The 16,784-nt window shown below is 38.0% G+C and overlaps 1 protein-coding gene across 5 annotated transcripts in view; it reads left to right on the forward strand.

Annotated features, from left to right (window-relative positions):
- St3gal6 (ST3 beta-galactoside alpha-2,3-sialyltransferase 6) overlaps positions 1-16,784 on the forward strand; it is a 63,441-nt gene that overhangs the window by 33,498 nt on the left and 13,159 nt on the right. For all 5 annotated transcript variants that reach the window (XM_042676843.1, XM_042676840.1, XM_042676839.1 and 2 more), the window contains exons 3-6: positions 3,424-3,523; positions 5,370-5,447; positions 9,848-9,951; positions 11,258-11,321. In XM_042676843.1, coding sequence (XP_042532777.1) covers positions 3,435-3,523; positions 5,370-5,447; positions 9,848-9,951; positions 11,258-11,321 — 335 coding nt within the window. In that variant the 5' untranslated portion in view covers positions 3,424-3,434. The remainder of the gene's footprint in view (positions 1-3,423; positions 3,524-5,369; positions 5,448-9,847; positions 9,952-11,257; positions 11,322-16,784) is intronic.

The following is a 16,784-nucleotide window of genomic DNA, read 5'->3' on the forward strand; positions in this document are numbered from 1 at the left end:
CACTGCCTGGAAGGGATCTTCTGCTCTGTTATCATTCACCCTTCCAGAACTCCACATGTCAAAGGAGCACCATGGGAAGCTTGGGATTCAAATTTTCTCTTGAGTTGCCTTCTTGTGTTTCATTTGGTGATGCCAAGGAGATAAAAGGAACAGAATTCTAAACCATAGGTATAATTGTAAGTCTATTCTGTCTCCCTTTAAACTGTGTGATTGGAAACAATTCAACTTTAGAAGCCTTAAGTTTACTCATACATTGAAGGTTATATCTGCACACCTGTCTAACAAATATATTGTGAGCCTTACATGAAATAATAGACACATAGGCTTTTTATGAACTTCAAAGCACCACACAAATAATAGAGACTTATTATTAATGAGGAGGAAAAGGTGTCACTGTGATTGAGCTAATTTGGCCATGTAGATTGTTTATACACTGGCTTACATCTCAGAGTCTGAGAAGAAATGAATGTTTGAGTCTGAAGGCTTTCATTTTAGAGGATGAACTATATAAACACTTGAAAAAGTTGAACACACATTTGTTTTGGTAGTTGAAGCTATATTATTTCAAGGCCTTATTTTTTTTATTTATTTTGTCTTTAGAATCAAATACCCTATGTTAAATTCCAACTTATTTTCCTTTCATTGCTTTTGCTCACAGCAAATGATTATTCCATTTATAATATATGCTAGTTAGACAATTAGTTTATTTGTGGAAATTTTTCCTGTGAGCCAGCAGAGGAATTGTACATGTTTATCACAAAGATATCCTGGATAGCCCTGGTCTTCTTTGCAACCTGGATATCAAAGCTTTGAGTTAGCCATGAAATAAATACTAGAGTAACTAAGCTTTCTAACATGTTCTCAAGTGCTGTGCATGGGCTCTTTAAGAATGGGTTTATTTTACTTTTTGAAGGAAAAGGAACTTTCTCTCACACTTCTTTGTTTTCAGTTAAACCACTTATTGATGAATGAAAAAAAACAAAACAAAAACAAAACAAAAAAATCTCGTTTTGTGCTCTGTAAAATAATACATAATTAGTCTGAGGGGTGTGTTTTTTGGGGATAGAGAAACAAATAGCAAACTCTCACCTCTTTCTCTAGGCCTTTATACACTGTTTTATCCTAGATATTATTTTTTAGTTATGTTTGTATTATCCTTAAGTAGTTAGACAAAGGAGAAACCAGCACATCAGTTTTTAATACATCTTGATTATCTTGATTGATATCACCTTTTCATTATTCTCCCCTCCCACCTACCTCTCCACTCAGCTTTTCATCGTATATGCATAATATTCAAGATATATATGTATATAAACACTTATTTTTGTTTGTTTATTTTTGGTGCTGGACATAAAACCTGGGTGCTATCCTTAAGCTTTTTAAAAATTTTTTTGCTCAAGGCTAGTGCTCTACCATTTGAGCTTCAGTTCTACTTCCAGTTTTATTTTTTGTTTGTTTGTTTTGATAATTAATTGTAGATAAGTGTCTCTTGGGACTTTCCTGACTGGGCTGTCTTTGAACCATGGTCTTCAAATCTCAGTCTCTTAAGTAACTAGGATTACAGGTGTGAACCGCCAGTGTCAGTGTCAATATAGACTTAAAAATTTGTCTGTACTAGTAAGATGCACTCTTGTTGGATATTTACACAAATGATATTATTCTTTGTGGAAATTTAAGTGTTTGATTTAAGCAAGTTATTTTAGCAAATAGTTTAGTGACTATTTTGGCCTATGGGAAATTGCCTTCTGAGATTATGTCATACCAATTAAGTTGAAGGGGTGTACTTTTGCTTGTCAACATGTAAGGCCACTCAGGTTGAAATAGCAAACTGATTTACATAGGTGGAGTTGGACTGTAAGTGAAGTGTTTTCACAGTCATCTTGTATACTGATTTAGACCCATGTGCAAACCAAAGTTTGCATTTTCCTCACTTGTTTATTTGCATTCTCCTGACATAGCTTTTATTTCTCACTAATTATGGCATATAGAAGGGGTGTGGGTGCAGACAACAAATAGCTGACAGGAAGAGCAATCTCAGCCAGAACATCACTACAGTTTAGGGCTGTTTAGCAAATAATCCTGCAGCTCTATGAGGTCCTGGGGGCGTCAAGACTGAGAAGCATAGCATGGTTATGATATTGATTGTAGAACATCTTGCATTATCAGAAAAATAGTTTTGTTTAATGCATTACTCTTATGAAGGTCAGAAAGTGGTGGAAAATTTTGACTTGAATTTATTTATCATTAACAGTAAGGCAGCATTACATTATTTGGGAACGTATCATAAAAGATTCACACTTTCTGTACTTAGGTTGAAGTTAGTAGATATGAATGGGAGGAAGGATACAGATGATTGTTTAGATGAACCAGAAACTTCATAAGGGAGGGAGAGAAATAAAGTCAGATGTACTGAAATGGATCTGTTATTGTCTTTCACACTTAATTGCATATTTCTGATTTTGTCGAAAAGAGGAGGAACTAAATATGTCTTCATTTTTTTATGTTTTTAAAAAGATATTTTAAGCTGGGTGGTGGTAGTTTACAGTGATAACCCTAGCTACTCAGAAGGCTGAGATATAAGGATCACCATTGATGCCATCCTGGACAGAAAAGCTCTTACACCTTTATCTCCAATTAATTAGCAAAAATCTGGAAGTAGAGGTGTGGCTCAAGAAGTAGAGAAAAAACAAAGCCTTCAATGAAAAAAGCCAAATGAGAGCACAAGGTCCTTTAGTTCTAGTCTCAGTACTGGCACCGAAATAAATAATTTAATGAATAAACTGATAAGCCATATTTTATGAAAATTTTTATTGTATTTACATTCTAAGAAGGGTTATAGTCATATTTTTGTCTGTAAATGTGCAATGAACATCTTAAATGTTGAACATACCTAGGCTGTGATATTGAAAGATCCAAAGAAGCCTCTAAAAGTATACAGAAATTGAGAAAGTGAGAAATATTTTCAGTACTTTTTATTACCATTTTTTTAGTCTTTTTTGAAAGGACTAAAATATATTGTATAACAAAGTAGTTTTAGCTCTGAAAAATAAAATATTCATTCACATCTGGAAGCACACATTCACTTTCTACTGAGAGGAAAAAAATGAATCTAAATCAATGTTTCTGAAAGAGAGATGTGAACATTTTTTCTGAAGGATTTTTTTCTTGTTTACCTAATAGGATACCACAGGATTGTCTATTGTCTCTAAACACACAAAATGTTCTATTGATCATTGATAAGAGAGAGAAAAAATAGTCTCTTTTTGCACATTCCTTGGCATATTCAAGATTACAGGCCTTTTTGCCATTTTCTTCTGTTCCCTCTTTATGTGTTTATATGCTAACACTCACATTTGAACCATTGTGGAAATCCATACGGATAACATATTTCCCTTTCTCAAGACTCTTCTTCGTTTGTTTCAGGTGGGCTAGCCATGAGAGGGTACCTTGTGGCCATATTCCTGAGTGCTGTCTTCCTCTACTATGTGCTGCATTGTATTTTGTGGGGAACAAATACCTATTGGTAAGCTTCATTTTTACTACTTGAACATAATCCTCTAACTAGTCTTTTACACAAATACATATACATTGTATTAGCTGGACTTGTTTTAGAAGCCTCAAATATCATAAGGTTTGAGTCTTTTCTAATTTTGTGTTATACATTGACATCTTGCCACTCAAGTATTTTTAGATCAATTCTTCTACAATTTGAAACTGATAAATAATCAAACTTTATAGACCGTGAAGCAGAAGTGTTGACCACCTTTGGAACAATCTTGGGTAGGGAAAGTCTCATGCTGGGGCCATAAAAGGCCCTCCAAAATCTTCTGATAAATGACAAGAAAGAGACATGTGCTTCTGAAATGTTCTGGTCCGTTGGAAGCAGCTGTATGCCTATATTGAATAATGTTATACAAATGTTTAATGGCAGGAAAAAATTTCCCTACCCCCTCATTCATCTCTTTACATTAATAGAGTATATCTTAGAAGTATTTGATCTTTAGATCCTAAAATACTTGGCTATGTGATCTTGGTATAATAAACACAACCTATGATTTCTTTGTTTAAAAATATTTATTAAATGATAGACTATATATTTATATATATATATATACATATATATATATATTTACTGAAAACCTTTTACATTAGATGCCACTTATAAAACTTAAGAGTCACAGAAAATTTACTGAAGACAAAACTTCTCCCTGTTTTCAGACCTTTGGCTAGGGATAAAGTTTAAATGACCTTTTAAATCTTGAATGGATGACAGGACACAATTAGATCAAAATAATCATATGACTTATTTTTGTTTCAGTTTTAATTAGTTTTGAGCTTTTGCTTATTATATGTAAAAAATGAAGTTTTTGCATTTAATTTCAGCATTGAAAAAGATATAAAGTTTCATGACATAAAGTTAGGTAAGTGGCTGCTGGGGGAAAAAACAACAACAAAAAACATTGCTAGGTAAATGCCCTCTGGATATAATTCAAACTTGGTGGCTTGATTTGTTAACCAATATTTCTCTATCTCTCTTCCATATAAACAAAGGAATCCTTGTCATTTTGTTATAGTCCCAAAAGATATTTTCCTCCATAAGAACTTTATATGACTCTTAGTTCTCAACCTTACAGTTCTAACTGTGGAAACTTCGTATTTAAACACTGTGTCTGTTTATAAAAGGCTTAGACTGTTTCCTTCTGTGTGAGTCCTGCCTATCATAGAAAAAGTTGATTAAGTCTTAGTAATTTTTTCACTTAAATTGATCATCAGTAAGTCTTAGATGATGACTTCTTTTCTGGCTGTCCAGATACTACCAGCATTTATTTTCCTTGTGTGCCCATATTTTGCAATACCCTTTGAAACTGTGGAGTCTAATCTAAGCCAGGAATAGAGGACACTTAGATGTACTCTCAGTGGAGTGGCTGTGCAGTCTCAAGGGCCCAGGGCAAAAGCCTGTTAAACCTGCTCAGGCCAGGTGTTTCTGTGAAGTTTGCTTTCCATAGATGTCTCCAGATGTAAAATGGAGGACCCTAGGTATGTGAACTTGTGAGTGAGTTTGGTTTCTCAGGCTTTCTAGGGATGCTGAAAAGGGAGCCTGAGATTCCTCTGAATCACTGTCCTTTAATTTTTTTTTAAGTGGAGAGGACACTAATCACCTTGGCCTTTTCTATTCTTTCTTGCCTTCTACCCAAGAATCCTCAGTCTCATGTAGGATTTGTAGGATTTGGAGATGGTCCTATTAAACCTCAGGACCGCCAGGAAGATTTTTATTCCCTGCCAAGGATGTGGTTTCCCCCGGACATTTGTTCCCCTTTGGGCAGGCTTCTGGATTCTGTTTTCTGACTGAAGCTATTTTTGTTAACTAGGGTGCCACCTGTGGAAATGAAGCAGCGAAACAAGATCCAGCCTTGTTTATCAAAGCCAGCATTTGCCTCCCTCCTGAGGTAAAAACAGACAACCAAAAGAAATGTGTGGCCTACAAAATGTTCAAAATGAGTTTGATGATACATGTTTAACCTTTTGATACAAATGTTAGCAGTATAGAGTAGACAGTATATTTAAGGAAGAGCTTGAGTTTCCTGTCTGTCTGGGGCTTTTAGTCAGAGCTCTGAATTTATTTTAAGAAAAGGCTTTGGAGAATTCAGTCAAACTAGTATTCTTTTCATCAGGTAAGGTTATAGAGGTCTAATTGTGTTTGATCCAAAAAGAAGTAATTTTGGGGGGGGGGATTTTATCTTTCTCCTCCTTCTCATGCTGCTTTTCACTCAGTAAGCATGCTTTCTTTCTTCTAGACTAAAGGTTATAACTAGAAATGTTCCCTGAATTTTAGTGAGTTACATAGAATGCAAATAATGATAAGCCCACATATACTATCACTAGTGACTGGTCACTATTACTGTCAGACATTGTTTAAACTGCTATTTGTAAATGTTCTTTTTTTGTGCACTTCAACTTTGACAGAGTGCTGTTGAAAATTCTTCCAGATAACAAGAAATAAATGAAAAATCTAGTCTAGTTTAATTGTAAAACATATTCAGCATTTTTCCATTACTAGCTCTTAACCATTTACAGCTATAGACTCCTTTAAAAATCAGTTATCCCTATGAAAAACTACAAACATACAATGATTTTTTTGCATAGTGTTAACACCTGTGGCTGCTTTTAACCTGTCCATGGATGTGTGTACAGGTAACATCTCTGCCAAACCAGAGAAACATTTTTATTCTATCTTTGATCATGGCTCATACTAAGAAATACATTTTACTTTGGAACATAGTACATGCATGTCTTTTAAAAAAAAGCAAATGGAAAATATTCACCCCAGGCATACTTTGTTCTTGCTATATTCATATTTTTTTAAAAAAATAGGCTGAGTATGATTTTTTAGAGTTGATTTCATGAACCATTTGTAGGTGGCTATTCTAGAATCAAAGTACTGTATAACTTCAGTGAAAAAAAATAATGCTACCTTTCTGGAACAATGAAAGGCTAAAGTATTTATGCAAGATTGCTCAGCTGGTATGTAAGTCTCCTGTTTAAGGAATAAACAGATTTGCATTTGTCATGTGAACCTTGTTCTCTGAGGCCAGTTCTTGACAGAACAGGCAACTTTCTCAGAAATAGAGGAGAGCCAGGACCAGTCATGAAGCTCTGATCAGAAGCTCAGAGTGTTAGAAGAACTCCTCCTCCCTCCCCTTCCCTTCCCCCTTTCCTTGTCCCTCTCCCTCCCCCCTTCCCTCTTAACTCTTCCCCCTCCTCCCTATCCCTTTCTCACTCCCTCTCCTTCTCCTTTCCTCCCCTCCTCTCCCCTCCCCCACCCCTCTCCTCCCTTCTCCTCCCCTCCACTCCCCTCTCCTCTTCTTTTTTCCTTTCTTTACTTTCTATCCAGTTCTTTTCTCTTTGACCAGTCCTAGGGCTTGAACTCAAGGCCTGAGCACTGTCCCTGAGCATTTTTGTTGAAGGCTAGTACACTATTACTTAAGTCACAGCCCCACTTTCAGCTTTTTGGTGGGTAGTTGGACAGGAGAGTCTCATGGACTTTGCTGCTTGGAGTCTATTTGAACCATGATCCTCAGGTTTCATCCTCCTTACAGGTATGAGCCACTGGTACCACTGGTACCTTTTCTTAAAATTAGGCATGCGTGTAGGTTGCAATTTTGTCATTTTTAGGTAGTGACTGACTCCAAGCAAGTTATTTACCTTCTCAAAGCTTTGGTTTCTTCATCTACATTGATGAACAGATTTTTACCTACCTTTCCAGGCTTTTGTAGGAATGACAATCATGCAAATGTAATACAATGTATTGTACTATGTTATAAAGTGTAGCATTATAATTACTACAGGTAAAGCTAACACTTATTTACCCACCTATGTCTGAGACATGGTGTCAAATAATTATTTTTCCCATGGTCACTCTGACCAATTCCAAGAAATAGAGTCATTTATTGGTGCAATTTACCTAGTGTTCAATTTTCCCAAGAAGCCTGGGAAGCTTTTGAGTTTTTCTCAAGCTTGAGTTGATTGACCTGATACTTCTCCCCAAAGCAGATCTAGATATGGTGAACAACACAGATATAGAAATAAAGACTCCACATAGAGCTCCCCTATGACCCAGCAATCCCACTTTTGGGCATTTACCCAAATGATCACAAACAAGACCATTCTAAAGCTACCAGCACAACTATGTTTATTGCAGCATTATTTATCATAGCTAAGATATGGAACCAACCCAGATGCCCCTCAGTAGATGATTGGATCAAGAAAATGTGGTATATATACACAATGGAATTCTATGCCTCCATCAGAAAGAATGACATTGCCCCATTTGTTAGGAAATGGAAAGACTTGGAAAAAATCATATTAAGTGAAGTAAGCCAAGCCCAAAGAAACATAGGTCCCATGGTTTCCCTTATTTGAAATATATAGTATATGTGTGAGACAAGCAGAAATGGTCAGATAAGTTGATGTTAGGCGAAATGAACCCCAATATAAGGACGCAAATGTTTTTTCTTTCTTGCTATTGTTTCTAACATATTTATAAGATATTTCTTTGTTGCTTTGTATGTTCCTCCTCCACAGTATAAGCCCTGTTTTCACAGTATTTGATGTTGGTATACTTTGTGGAGGGGAAGGGAAAAAACCAATTGTTTAAATAGGGATACAGGTGGACCCACTGCAACAATAAGATGTACAAGACATCATGTTGAAAAACGAACTTTACAACTTTGGAGGGGGGTGTGTGTGGGGAGGGGGGATATGGGAAGGGATGGGAAGGGGAAACAAAGGAGGAGGCAACAATGCTTGTTAAGAAATGTACTCAGTATCTTGCCCATGTAATTGTAACTCCTCTGTATGGCATTTTCACACACACACACAAACAAAAGTAGTATATTAAAAAAAAAAAAAAGAAATGACCTATGCAGGTTGGTTTGCCCTAGAGGCAGCAGTCTGTTACAGATAAATCTAGAAAATGAATCATATCCAAGGCAAGGATGGCTGGTCTCTCACCTCATTCCCTTCTCATGAATGCAATGTCTGCTTGTCATCCAGCTCCTATGACTTGCATATGGTTGGTGACTCCTGAGTAACAAAGCTGGGTCAAAGGGCAGCTCTTTTGCTGTTGATCTACATGGTTTATTTCCATTTAGCTTTTCAGCTTTCGAAAGCCCCAGATCACTATGATTCCCACCTGCGTTTTTCAGAACAAGCACAAAGCTGATGAGGCAGGAAAGATGATGCCCATGTGAGGCTGTGGCAAAGGCTAGCTCGATCTTTCCTGCAACATATAAGTAGCATCTAGTCCTTCAGGTAGATGAAAATGGCATTTTAACATGAACTAAAAGACCTCTTCCATCCCTTTAATAATAAAAAAAGACTTATTTAGGGAATCATTATAAATTAATAGTCATTCTAAAAGTAATGATCCTATAAAATTGTTTTGGACTTGAAATTCAATCACAATATTTTGATTTTGTATTCTGTGCCAGGCACTAACAATAGAAAATACAGATGCCAACCAGGTGCCTGTGGCTCACGCCTATAATCCTAGCTACTCAGGAGGCTCATATCTGAGGATCACAGTTCAAAGCCAGCCTGGGCAGGAAAGTCCATGCGACTCTTACCTCCAATAAACTACTAGAAAACCAGAAGTGGTGCTGTGGCTCAAGTGGTAGAGCACTCTCCTTGAGCTGAAGAGTGCAGGGACAGCGACCAAGACCACAGTACAAGCCCCACAACTAACAACAACAACAACAAAAAGAACAGAAAAGAAAAAAGAAAATATCGATGCTATTTCGACTTTCTTCAGACTTTCCCTCTCAGGAAGGAGGTAGCAGCCTTCAGGGCAAAACAGGCAGTAGGAAGATAAATTCCTGCAACCCTTGTTCTTGAATAAATTTTAATGTAATGATATTCGGAAGATGTTGAGTTCCAGCTGCATCTAACTTTTAATGTCTGTTTTATATTTAAGTATATACGTAGAAAAAAATGTGACATGCTGAAATATATGTATAACAAACTGCATATTTTTCAATTTAGGACTGGTTTATCAGTGATACCTGTATTCTTCCTGCCTATCATTTTATCACTTGGTGTTGTTTTTAAGTTTTGTTTGTACCCCCATCTCTTCTGTAATTTTGGTTCCAGTATCTGGAAAATGTTTCCATTCTAGTGATTAGATCCATGGCACATCCTATTTGGTTAAATACTATAAATTGTTTTTAAACATTTTAAAAAACAATTGTATAACATGAATCGTATAATGCAGTTTGGTTTTTGTAGTTGTGATCTTGAATGCCTGCAAATGCAGTAGGAAGTTAACAAAATCATCCTTTATCCTTTCCAGGTGTCCTCAGTTTCACCCTTTTCTGTGTGCATCTGATTTTAAAAAGATTGCTTCCTTACATGGTAGTGATAAGTTTGATTTGCCCTATGGGATAAAAACAACAGGTCAGTAGTGTTATTCTTACTCTGCCCTGGTAAATTTGAGTGATTTGTGATGAGAACCACATGTATGTATAATTTTAAGGCCTTTTAATCTTTCTGCTAATAATTCCCAAGGGAGTGATTTTTGGGTTAGGATCAAAGGAAATAAATTTTAAAATATAAATACCTACTCCTTTTGATGCTGTATAGCCAACAAATACGAAAGTTAGATCTTTGTTATTGAGAAACTGCATTTTGGTGTTGTTCTGACACGGGGTAACCTGAGTGAGTTCTGATGCCTCGCTTTATTCTGGGTTAGAATCAGCAAAACTATCCTAAAGCTACTCATTTCATCTTTCTATCTGTGAGTTTTATTTTATTTCAACCAGCAAGCGCTATATCCTTGATCAAAAGTAGAGGGATTTATTCCAACAAATAACAAAACACTTTCCCTTGTTTGCTGAAAATCCATAGTTTATGTGGCTTTAATTCTGCTTTGAGGCAGGGTTCTAATGGTTCATGCCTCTAATCCTAGCTACTCAGGAGGCTGAGAGCTGAGGATTGTGGATTTTGCTAGCCCAGGCAGAAAAGTCCATGAGACTCATACTCTGATTATCAAAAAGCTGGAAGTGGAGGTGTGGCATAAGTGGTAGAGAATGCATGTTGAATAGAAAAAAGCCAAATGAAAGTGGAGGCCCTGAGTATAAACCCCAGTACCTGGAAGAAAAAAATAAAAATTCTATTTTGGGTGAGGAGACCTTAAATCCTAAGAAATGATAGATCTACAATTTTGTGAGTTAGATATTCCTTTTACAATGGATCCTGGGTAAGGTGGGGTAGGGTGTGTGTGTGTGTGTGTGTGTGTGTGTGTGTGTGTGTGTGTGTGTGTGTGTGTGTGTGTGTGTGTGTGTGTGTGTGTGTGTGTGTGTGTGTGTGTGTGTGTGTGTGTGTGTGTGTGTGTGTGTGTGTGTGTGTGTGTGTGTGTGTGTGTGTGTAGGTTTTAAAATGTTTTCCAGAGAATGTTAGCATTTAATTGATTTATACTTACCATTGATTTCTATTTTAGGATCAATTTGAGAATCATCTGATACTATGAAATTTTAAGTTATTTTTTATGATGGTTTTCAGATTAAATATGTGATCCCTTTACGAGAGGAATCTTTGAGCATTGAGTCTTTTTGAATATGCTTAGTAAATAGTGTGGGATAATTATAGCAGTAGGGCTAATTTTTCACAGATTAAATGTTGTCAGGCAAGTTGGAAATGGGCTTGTAGGGAAGGAAGCAATGTGTTTTACTATTTATTCATTATACTCCCATTTATTTTCTAGCGGAATATTTTCGACTTGCTCTTTCAAAACTGCAGAGTTGTGATCTCTTTGATGAGTCTGACAAGTGAGTTTACTTCCTCTCTTTCCTTCTAAATTCAAAATGTGTACCTTAAGATTATGAAATGTATTTACTTAAAGAAATTTCATAGCATTTATGCATGACTAAAACTATTTGTTTGTATGACAGTTGAAATAATAATAGTAATAATAATAATAAAATGAATCTAGAAGCTGCATAACTTGGTTGCTCAAGGGTTTGCAGAGTTTAATGATGAGCAGTGTTAGTCCTAAGCCAGGACATTGTTAATTCATGAAAATCATTTTAAGTTATTTCTATTTAAGGATTAATCAGCTCCCAGCCTCTCTTTATGGGCTATTTTCCATACCTTCTCATGTATCCTTCATGTGCTCCCAAAAAGGCTAAAAAGGCTGACTATTGACCAGGCACAGTGGTTCACACATGCAATCCTAGCTACTTGGCAGGCAGAGAGAAAGAGGATTGTACTTTGAGGGCAGCTGAAGTAAAAAGTTGGGAATGGTGACATATACCTGTTATCCCAGCTCTGTAGGAAGTGTGAAATGGAAGATCACAGTCCAGGCTGGCTCTCATTGTTAATGCCATATCCTATCTGTCCCTGAGTTCAAAACCCAGTACCACAAAAAAGAAAAACCTATATACATATTCTAACTAGAGTGTTTTTATTTTTAAGAGAAATTTGTTGTCAAGATTACCCAATAGCAATTGTATTACTAAAGATAAACTTCTTGAGCCGGGCACTGGTGGCTCATGCCTGTAATCCTAGCAACTCTAGAGGCTGAGATCTGAAGATTGCAGTTTAAAGCCATCATGGGCAGGAAGGACTGGGACTCTATCTCCAATTAATTGCCCAAAGAGTTGGGCTGTGGCTCACGTGGTAGAGTGCTAACCTTGAGCAAAAGAGCTCAGCGAAAGTTCCTGTGCCCTGAGTGAGTTGAAGCCAAGATTGGCGTGCGTGCGCGCGCGCATACACACACACACACACACTCACACACACACACTCACACACACACACACACACACACACACACACACACACACAGAGCAAACAGGAAGGCGTATTTTACCAGTGTGAGAATGTGAGTTGTCTAGAGTTATCAGGCCTCAGTGAAATGGAAAATGGCAGACTTTCCCCTCTTGCCCAAAGATCAGATATGCCTATTAATTGCTCTTTCACATTTGAATTTTTTAAGGTTCTACTGGTTTTGTTCAGGTATCTTGAGTAGCATGATGCTCTCAGCTGGGGAGATGATTGCCCTGTGAATGCAAAAACCTGAAATATCAGTTGTGTTTCCAAGATGGGAGTTTTCCTTTTCCTGGTCCTCACATACATGGAGTTCATAGGCTCCCAACAGGCTTCTCTGTAGTGATGCTACCAGTCCTTAGGACACAGCTGCTTCCTTAAATTCCACTAGTCACATCTGTATTCCTGTATTCAGTGGGGGAAGAAGGAAAGAAAGACATGCCTTACCCTTCAGACTTTTCTCCTTTATAAGCACAAATCCCAGACAGTACGTAATACTTGCTTCTAGTCATGTGTTTTGTACCAGCATACATGCCTTTGCAGCTCCATATGCAGTCCCTGCAAGGAGGAAGTTTGAAATTAGTCACGAAGGGAGTATTTATATCATGGATATTGGCAAACCCTACACCAGAGCTTCTCGCCTTGTCCTCCCGATCTCCCAGTACTAGTTGTAAATATTTACCTGCTATGACTGTTAACAGTGGAAAAGACTCAGTTTTAAGTTCACATCTTTCTGGAAGGTAAATGGGAAATGTTGCCTTTATTCCAGGTGACTAGAGAACCACTTTTAAAAACAGTTAAGTTCTGTTGAAGAGACCACACAAGCCTGATGGCTAGCCATTTTTATTCGCCATTCTGCGTCATTTCTCTGGCCTCCATTTGTTTCGTTGTCACTCAGGATTCTGAAATCAGTTAGGAAACTTAGCTCTGTAACATTTGCAGTGGGTGTCTTTCGTATGTATTGCTTCTGTTGCTCTTTCATAGATTCAGAGTCCTTTATTTTCCAAAGCAGAGTTAACACCAGGCTACTGTGTTTCATGAACTTCACTAACAAAGGTATTAGCCATGTGATCATGGCTCAAGCCATTAATCCTAGCTGCTCAGGAGGCTAAGATATAAGGTTCTAGGTTAAAAACCAGACTGGGCAGAAAAGTGTGAGATTTTTTTGTTTTTTTTTTTTTTTTGTTTTCAAATATTTTTTTGTCTTTAAGTAATTGAACAAAGGAGTTGCCATTCAGCACAGCAGTTTATGGACACAGTATATATTGAACATTGTTACCCCTTTCAACATTCTCATCCATCCTTCCCTAACTTTTCTTAAATGTTGTAAGATATACATGGAATTTTTTTTCCCTGCAGTCTCTCCTCCTTTTTCTCTTTATTCACCTGCCCCTGCCCTATAAGTCTATGAGACTTCTATCTTCAATTGACCCCCAAAAAGCTGGGAGTGGAGCTGTGGCTCAAGTGTTAGAGTGCTTCCTTGAACAAAAAAAAGTTAAAGGACCATGTCCAGGCCCTGAATTCAAGCCCCAGTACAGACCCAACACCCCTCTACCATTCCTTACCAAAAAAAAAAAAAAAAAGATTAATGATATTTTAAGGGAATTGTAATCCAGACTACTTAAAATATGCCCATATTTCAAGTCATGGCCTTTCCTAACTGTCCATGTTACTCTCTGACCCCAGTGTGTGCTGTGTGCTTGGGTCCCCAGGATGTTGCTCTTCTCTCTTTTAGGAAGTACATCCTCCTTTTGCCAGAAGCAAGAGAAATCCTACAGTACAAAATGTCACTTAAAATGGACAAAGTAGCTCCCACCCCAACGATAAGCTTTGCATTCTTACAAGTGTGCCAGGTTTTACTAAGAATGGTTTTGTCCCGCAGCACAGATTGTTATACAGTAACTAAATGCTGTGCCTGATGGAAGCACCTGTGTGGAGTCCTTTGGCTGGAAAATGTACAGGAATTTGTACACAAAGCTGGCTCCTCACTTAAACAGAATCTATTATGTCAGCATCAATAGAACAGGGGTAGATTGGTGATGAGCCAAGACAGGAGCAGGCCAGTAGAAGAGCTAGAAAGAATTAGATGGTAATGGTATGTTTGTTCGTGAGAAATAACAATGTCCCCTGCCTGCTTTTACATCCTGTCATTTCGGCAAGGTTTCTTTACTTGGCAGTATTTTCAGCCAGGGGCAGAGCTTGGGTGTGAGCGGAAGTTGTGATTCTACCCCAACAAGTGAGTCCTGTGTGGTAATGGTACAAGTGCACCCCTGACTGCTGCGGCCAAGTGTTGAGTAAAGATTAGAGAAATTGGCTACACTCGCTGCGGAAATGATTCACAAATGAAATAAAACAATATTGAGCATATTTGTGAGGTCACTAACTTCCTACAAGGGAAAACTGAGATGAGGGAGCTGAGCTCACCGTTCTGAGTTCCCAGAGGCGTGACGCAGAGTAGTTGGAATTAGCCAGGCATCCAGCCATAGCCACTTGCACAGTATTTTAGGTTATGGCTACAGGTAATGGATTCCTGACTGAGCTGTTTGAATGAGTGTTATTGGCCAGGCTGTACAGCTGTGTGAGTGAAGGTCTGCGGCTTTGCAGTTCCACCTTGTAGCATGCCCTGCTTATGACTTCACTGATTGTGGCTTACACAACCCCTAGAATGACAATTCACACACGGTTATCTGAACTATGTATGCTTCCTGTGGGTGAACTGTGTACAATCAAAACATCATCTGTTTGGAATGTCGCTGATTGTGGCTTGAATTAGTGGCCACATGATGTTAGGATTGAGGGTAGCTTCTCTGTGGTTCTCTTTTCCTCTGAGTTGCGAGGTAGCTGCAGCTGCTCTAATGTTATGTCATCCCATGGCATTGCCTACATAGAACCGAAGGGGCAGATAAAAGAAAATGTTTTGCTCACATCATTTTTGTTCTCCAGTAACAGACTTCCCCCACCCCAAACATCTAACTTTCCTAGTATCTTATTGTCCAAGAATGAGTCACATTGACTATCTCTGAACCAATCACTGGCAGAGGATATTAGCCTACCATGAAGGCTTACAACAACAGGACTCTCGTATAAGGCCAATATGGTAAAGGGGGATAGGAAATATCACCAATGGGATCTGCCATAGATTGTTAACATCGGAGATGGAATGAGGTGTTTCTACGAACACTGAAAATGGAATGAGGTGTTTCTACGTATCTCATGCTACCAAAGGGGAAAATGATTGCCTAAAAGAAGATAAACCACAGATCACTTGAAAGAGGCAACTCAAGTTTATTTTCTCTCTTCTAAAAAGTGTAGCCACTCCTCTGGCTTTGCTTGAGTTAACGAGGAAGGTGCCTTTCATCTGGAGGAAGTGAATAGCCTACCACCAGCAGCTGCTTCCGCACCTATTTCAGATTTTCCATTAACAGGTTCAGAAACTCTGCAATTATTTTATTTTCTGGATGAGCAGTGTGGGGCCTGTGCATTTCCCTACCTGTCTCCAGGGTAGAGTAATAGGTACTTGCATCTCTAGACAGAAATTAGGAAAAATGACTTTAATACAATGAAATAACCAAACTGCTTTCTAAGAGGCAGAAATCAATAAGGAAGTAGTTTCCATGAGATGATAGATATAAACAATACTATTTTTTCCCTTCAGGGACTCACAGTTCACTGCCGCTACTTGTGCAGTAAAGTTGTGTTAATTAACTATATTGAAGTTATACAGTTACCCATGCTGGAAAGCATTCTTTTACATGAAAGAGGCAGGGGCAGCCAGGGACCCAAGCCGCATAGATGTTGGGGAGAAATGAGTGTGCCAGTGAGTAGGGAGGGATGTGGCTTATCAGGTTTATACTTGGAGACATTCCAGGTCTCCCAGAGCCATGATGGAGCAATGGCAGTTACTTGCTGTGGAGATGAGTTCCAGTGCTCACATCTACAATTGTAGCTACTCAAGGAGCCTGAGATCTATTTATCGTGGTCCAGAGCCAGCATGGACAGACTGTTAAATAGGACTGTGAAACATAAATTGAATGGAATGAATTAAAGCTAAAAGTTTTAAGTTGAGGCCTGGTCAAGTGACAGAGTATCAGCTGTGAGGTTATTGACTCTCATGCACATGAACCCCACACACATGCACATGCACACATACAAGTGCCTAGAGTAATCTTAAGGAACAATCCTAAAATATTTTTTAGCATTCTATGTATTCTTCAAAAAATGTGTGGATCCTTCAAGATCTCTTACCAGGAGCAAAAGTGGGATTTCATGGGTAAGGTTTCCTTTCAAAGGCATTGCCAACCTTCTACAGTAAAGGTCTTGTCTTCTACTTCTTCCCTATAAAGCTGACACAGAAGAACACAGAAAAAGGAATTCTTATAAATGCAATAAGTGGAAAGAGGCATTGTGTTGAGATTTCCCTTGAGTGAGGCACTATGTGTGATTTCTTTCCCAAGCATATAATCCTG

The sequence above is a fragment of the Dipodomys spectabilis genome, unplaced genomic scaffold (assembly GCF_019054845.1).
Source record: "Dipodomys spectabilis isolate Male_0828 unplaced genomic scaffold, ASM1905484v1 ptg000032l, whole genome shotgun sequence".
NCBI classification, from domain to species: Eukaryota; Metazoa; Chordata; class Mammalia; order Rodentia; family Heteromyidae; genus Dipodomys; species Dipodomys spectabilis.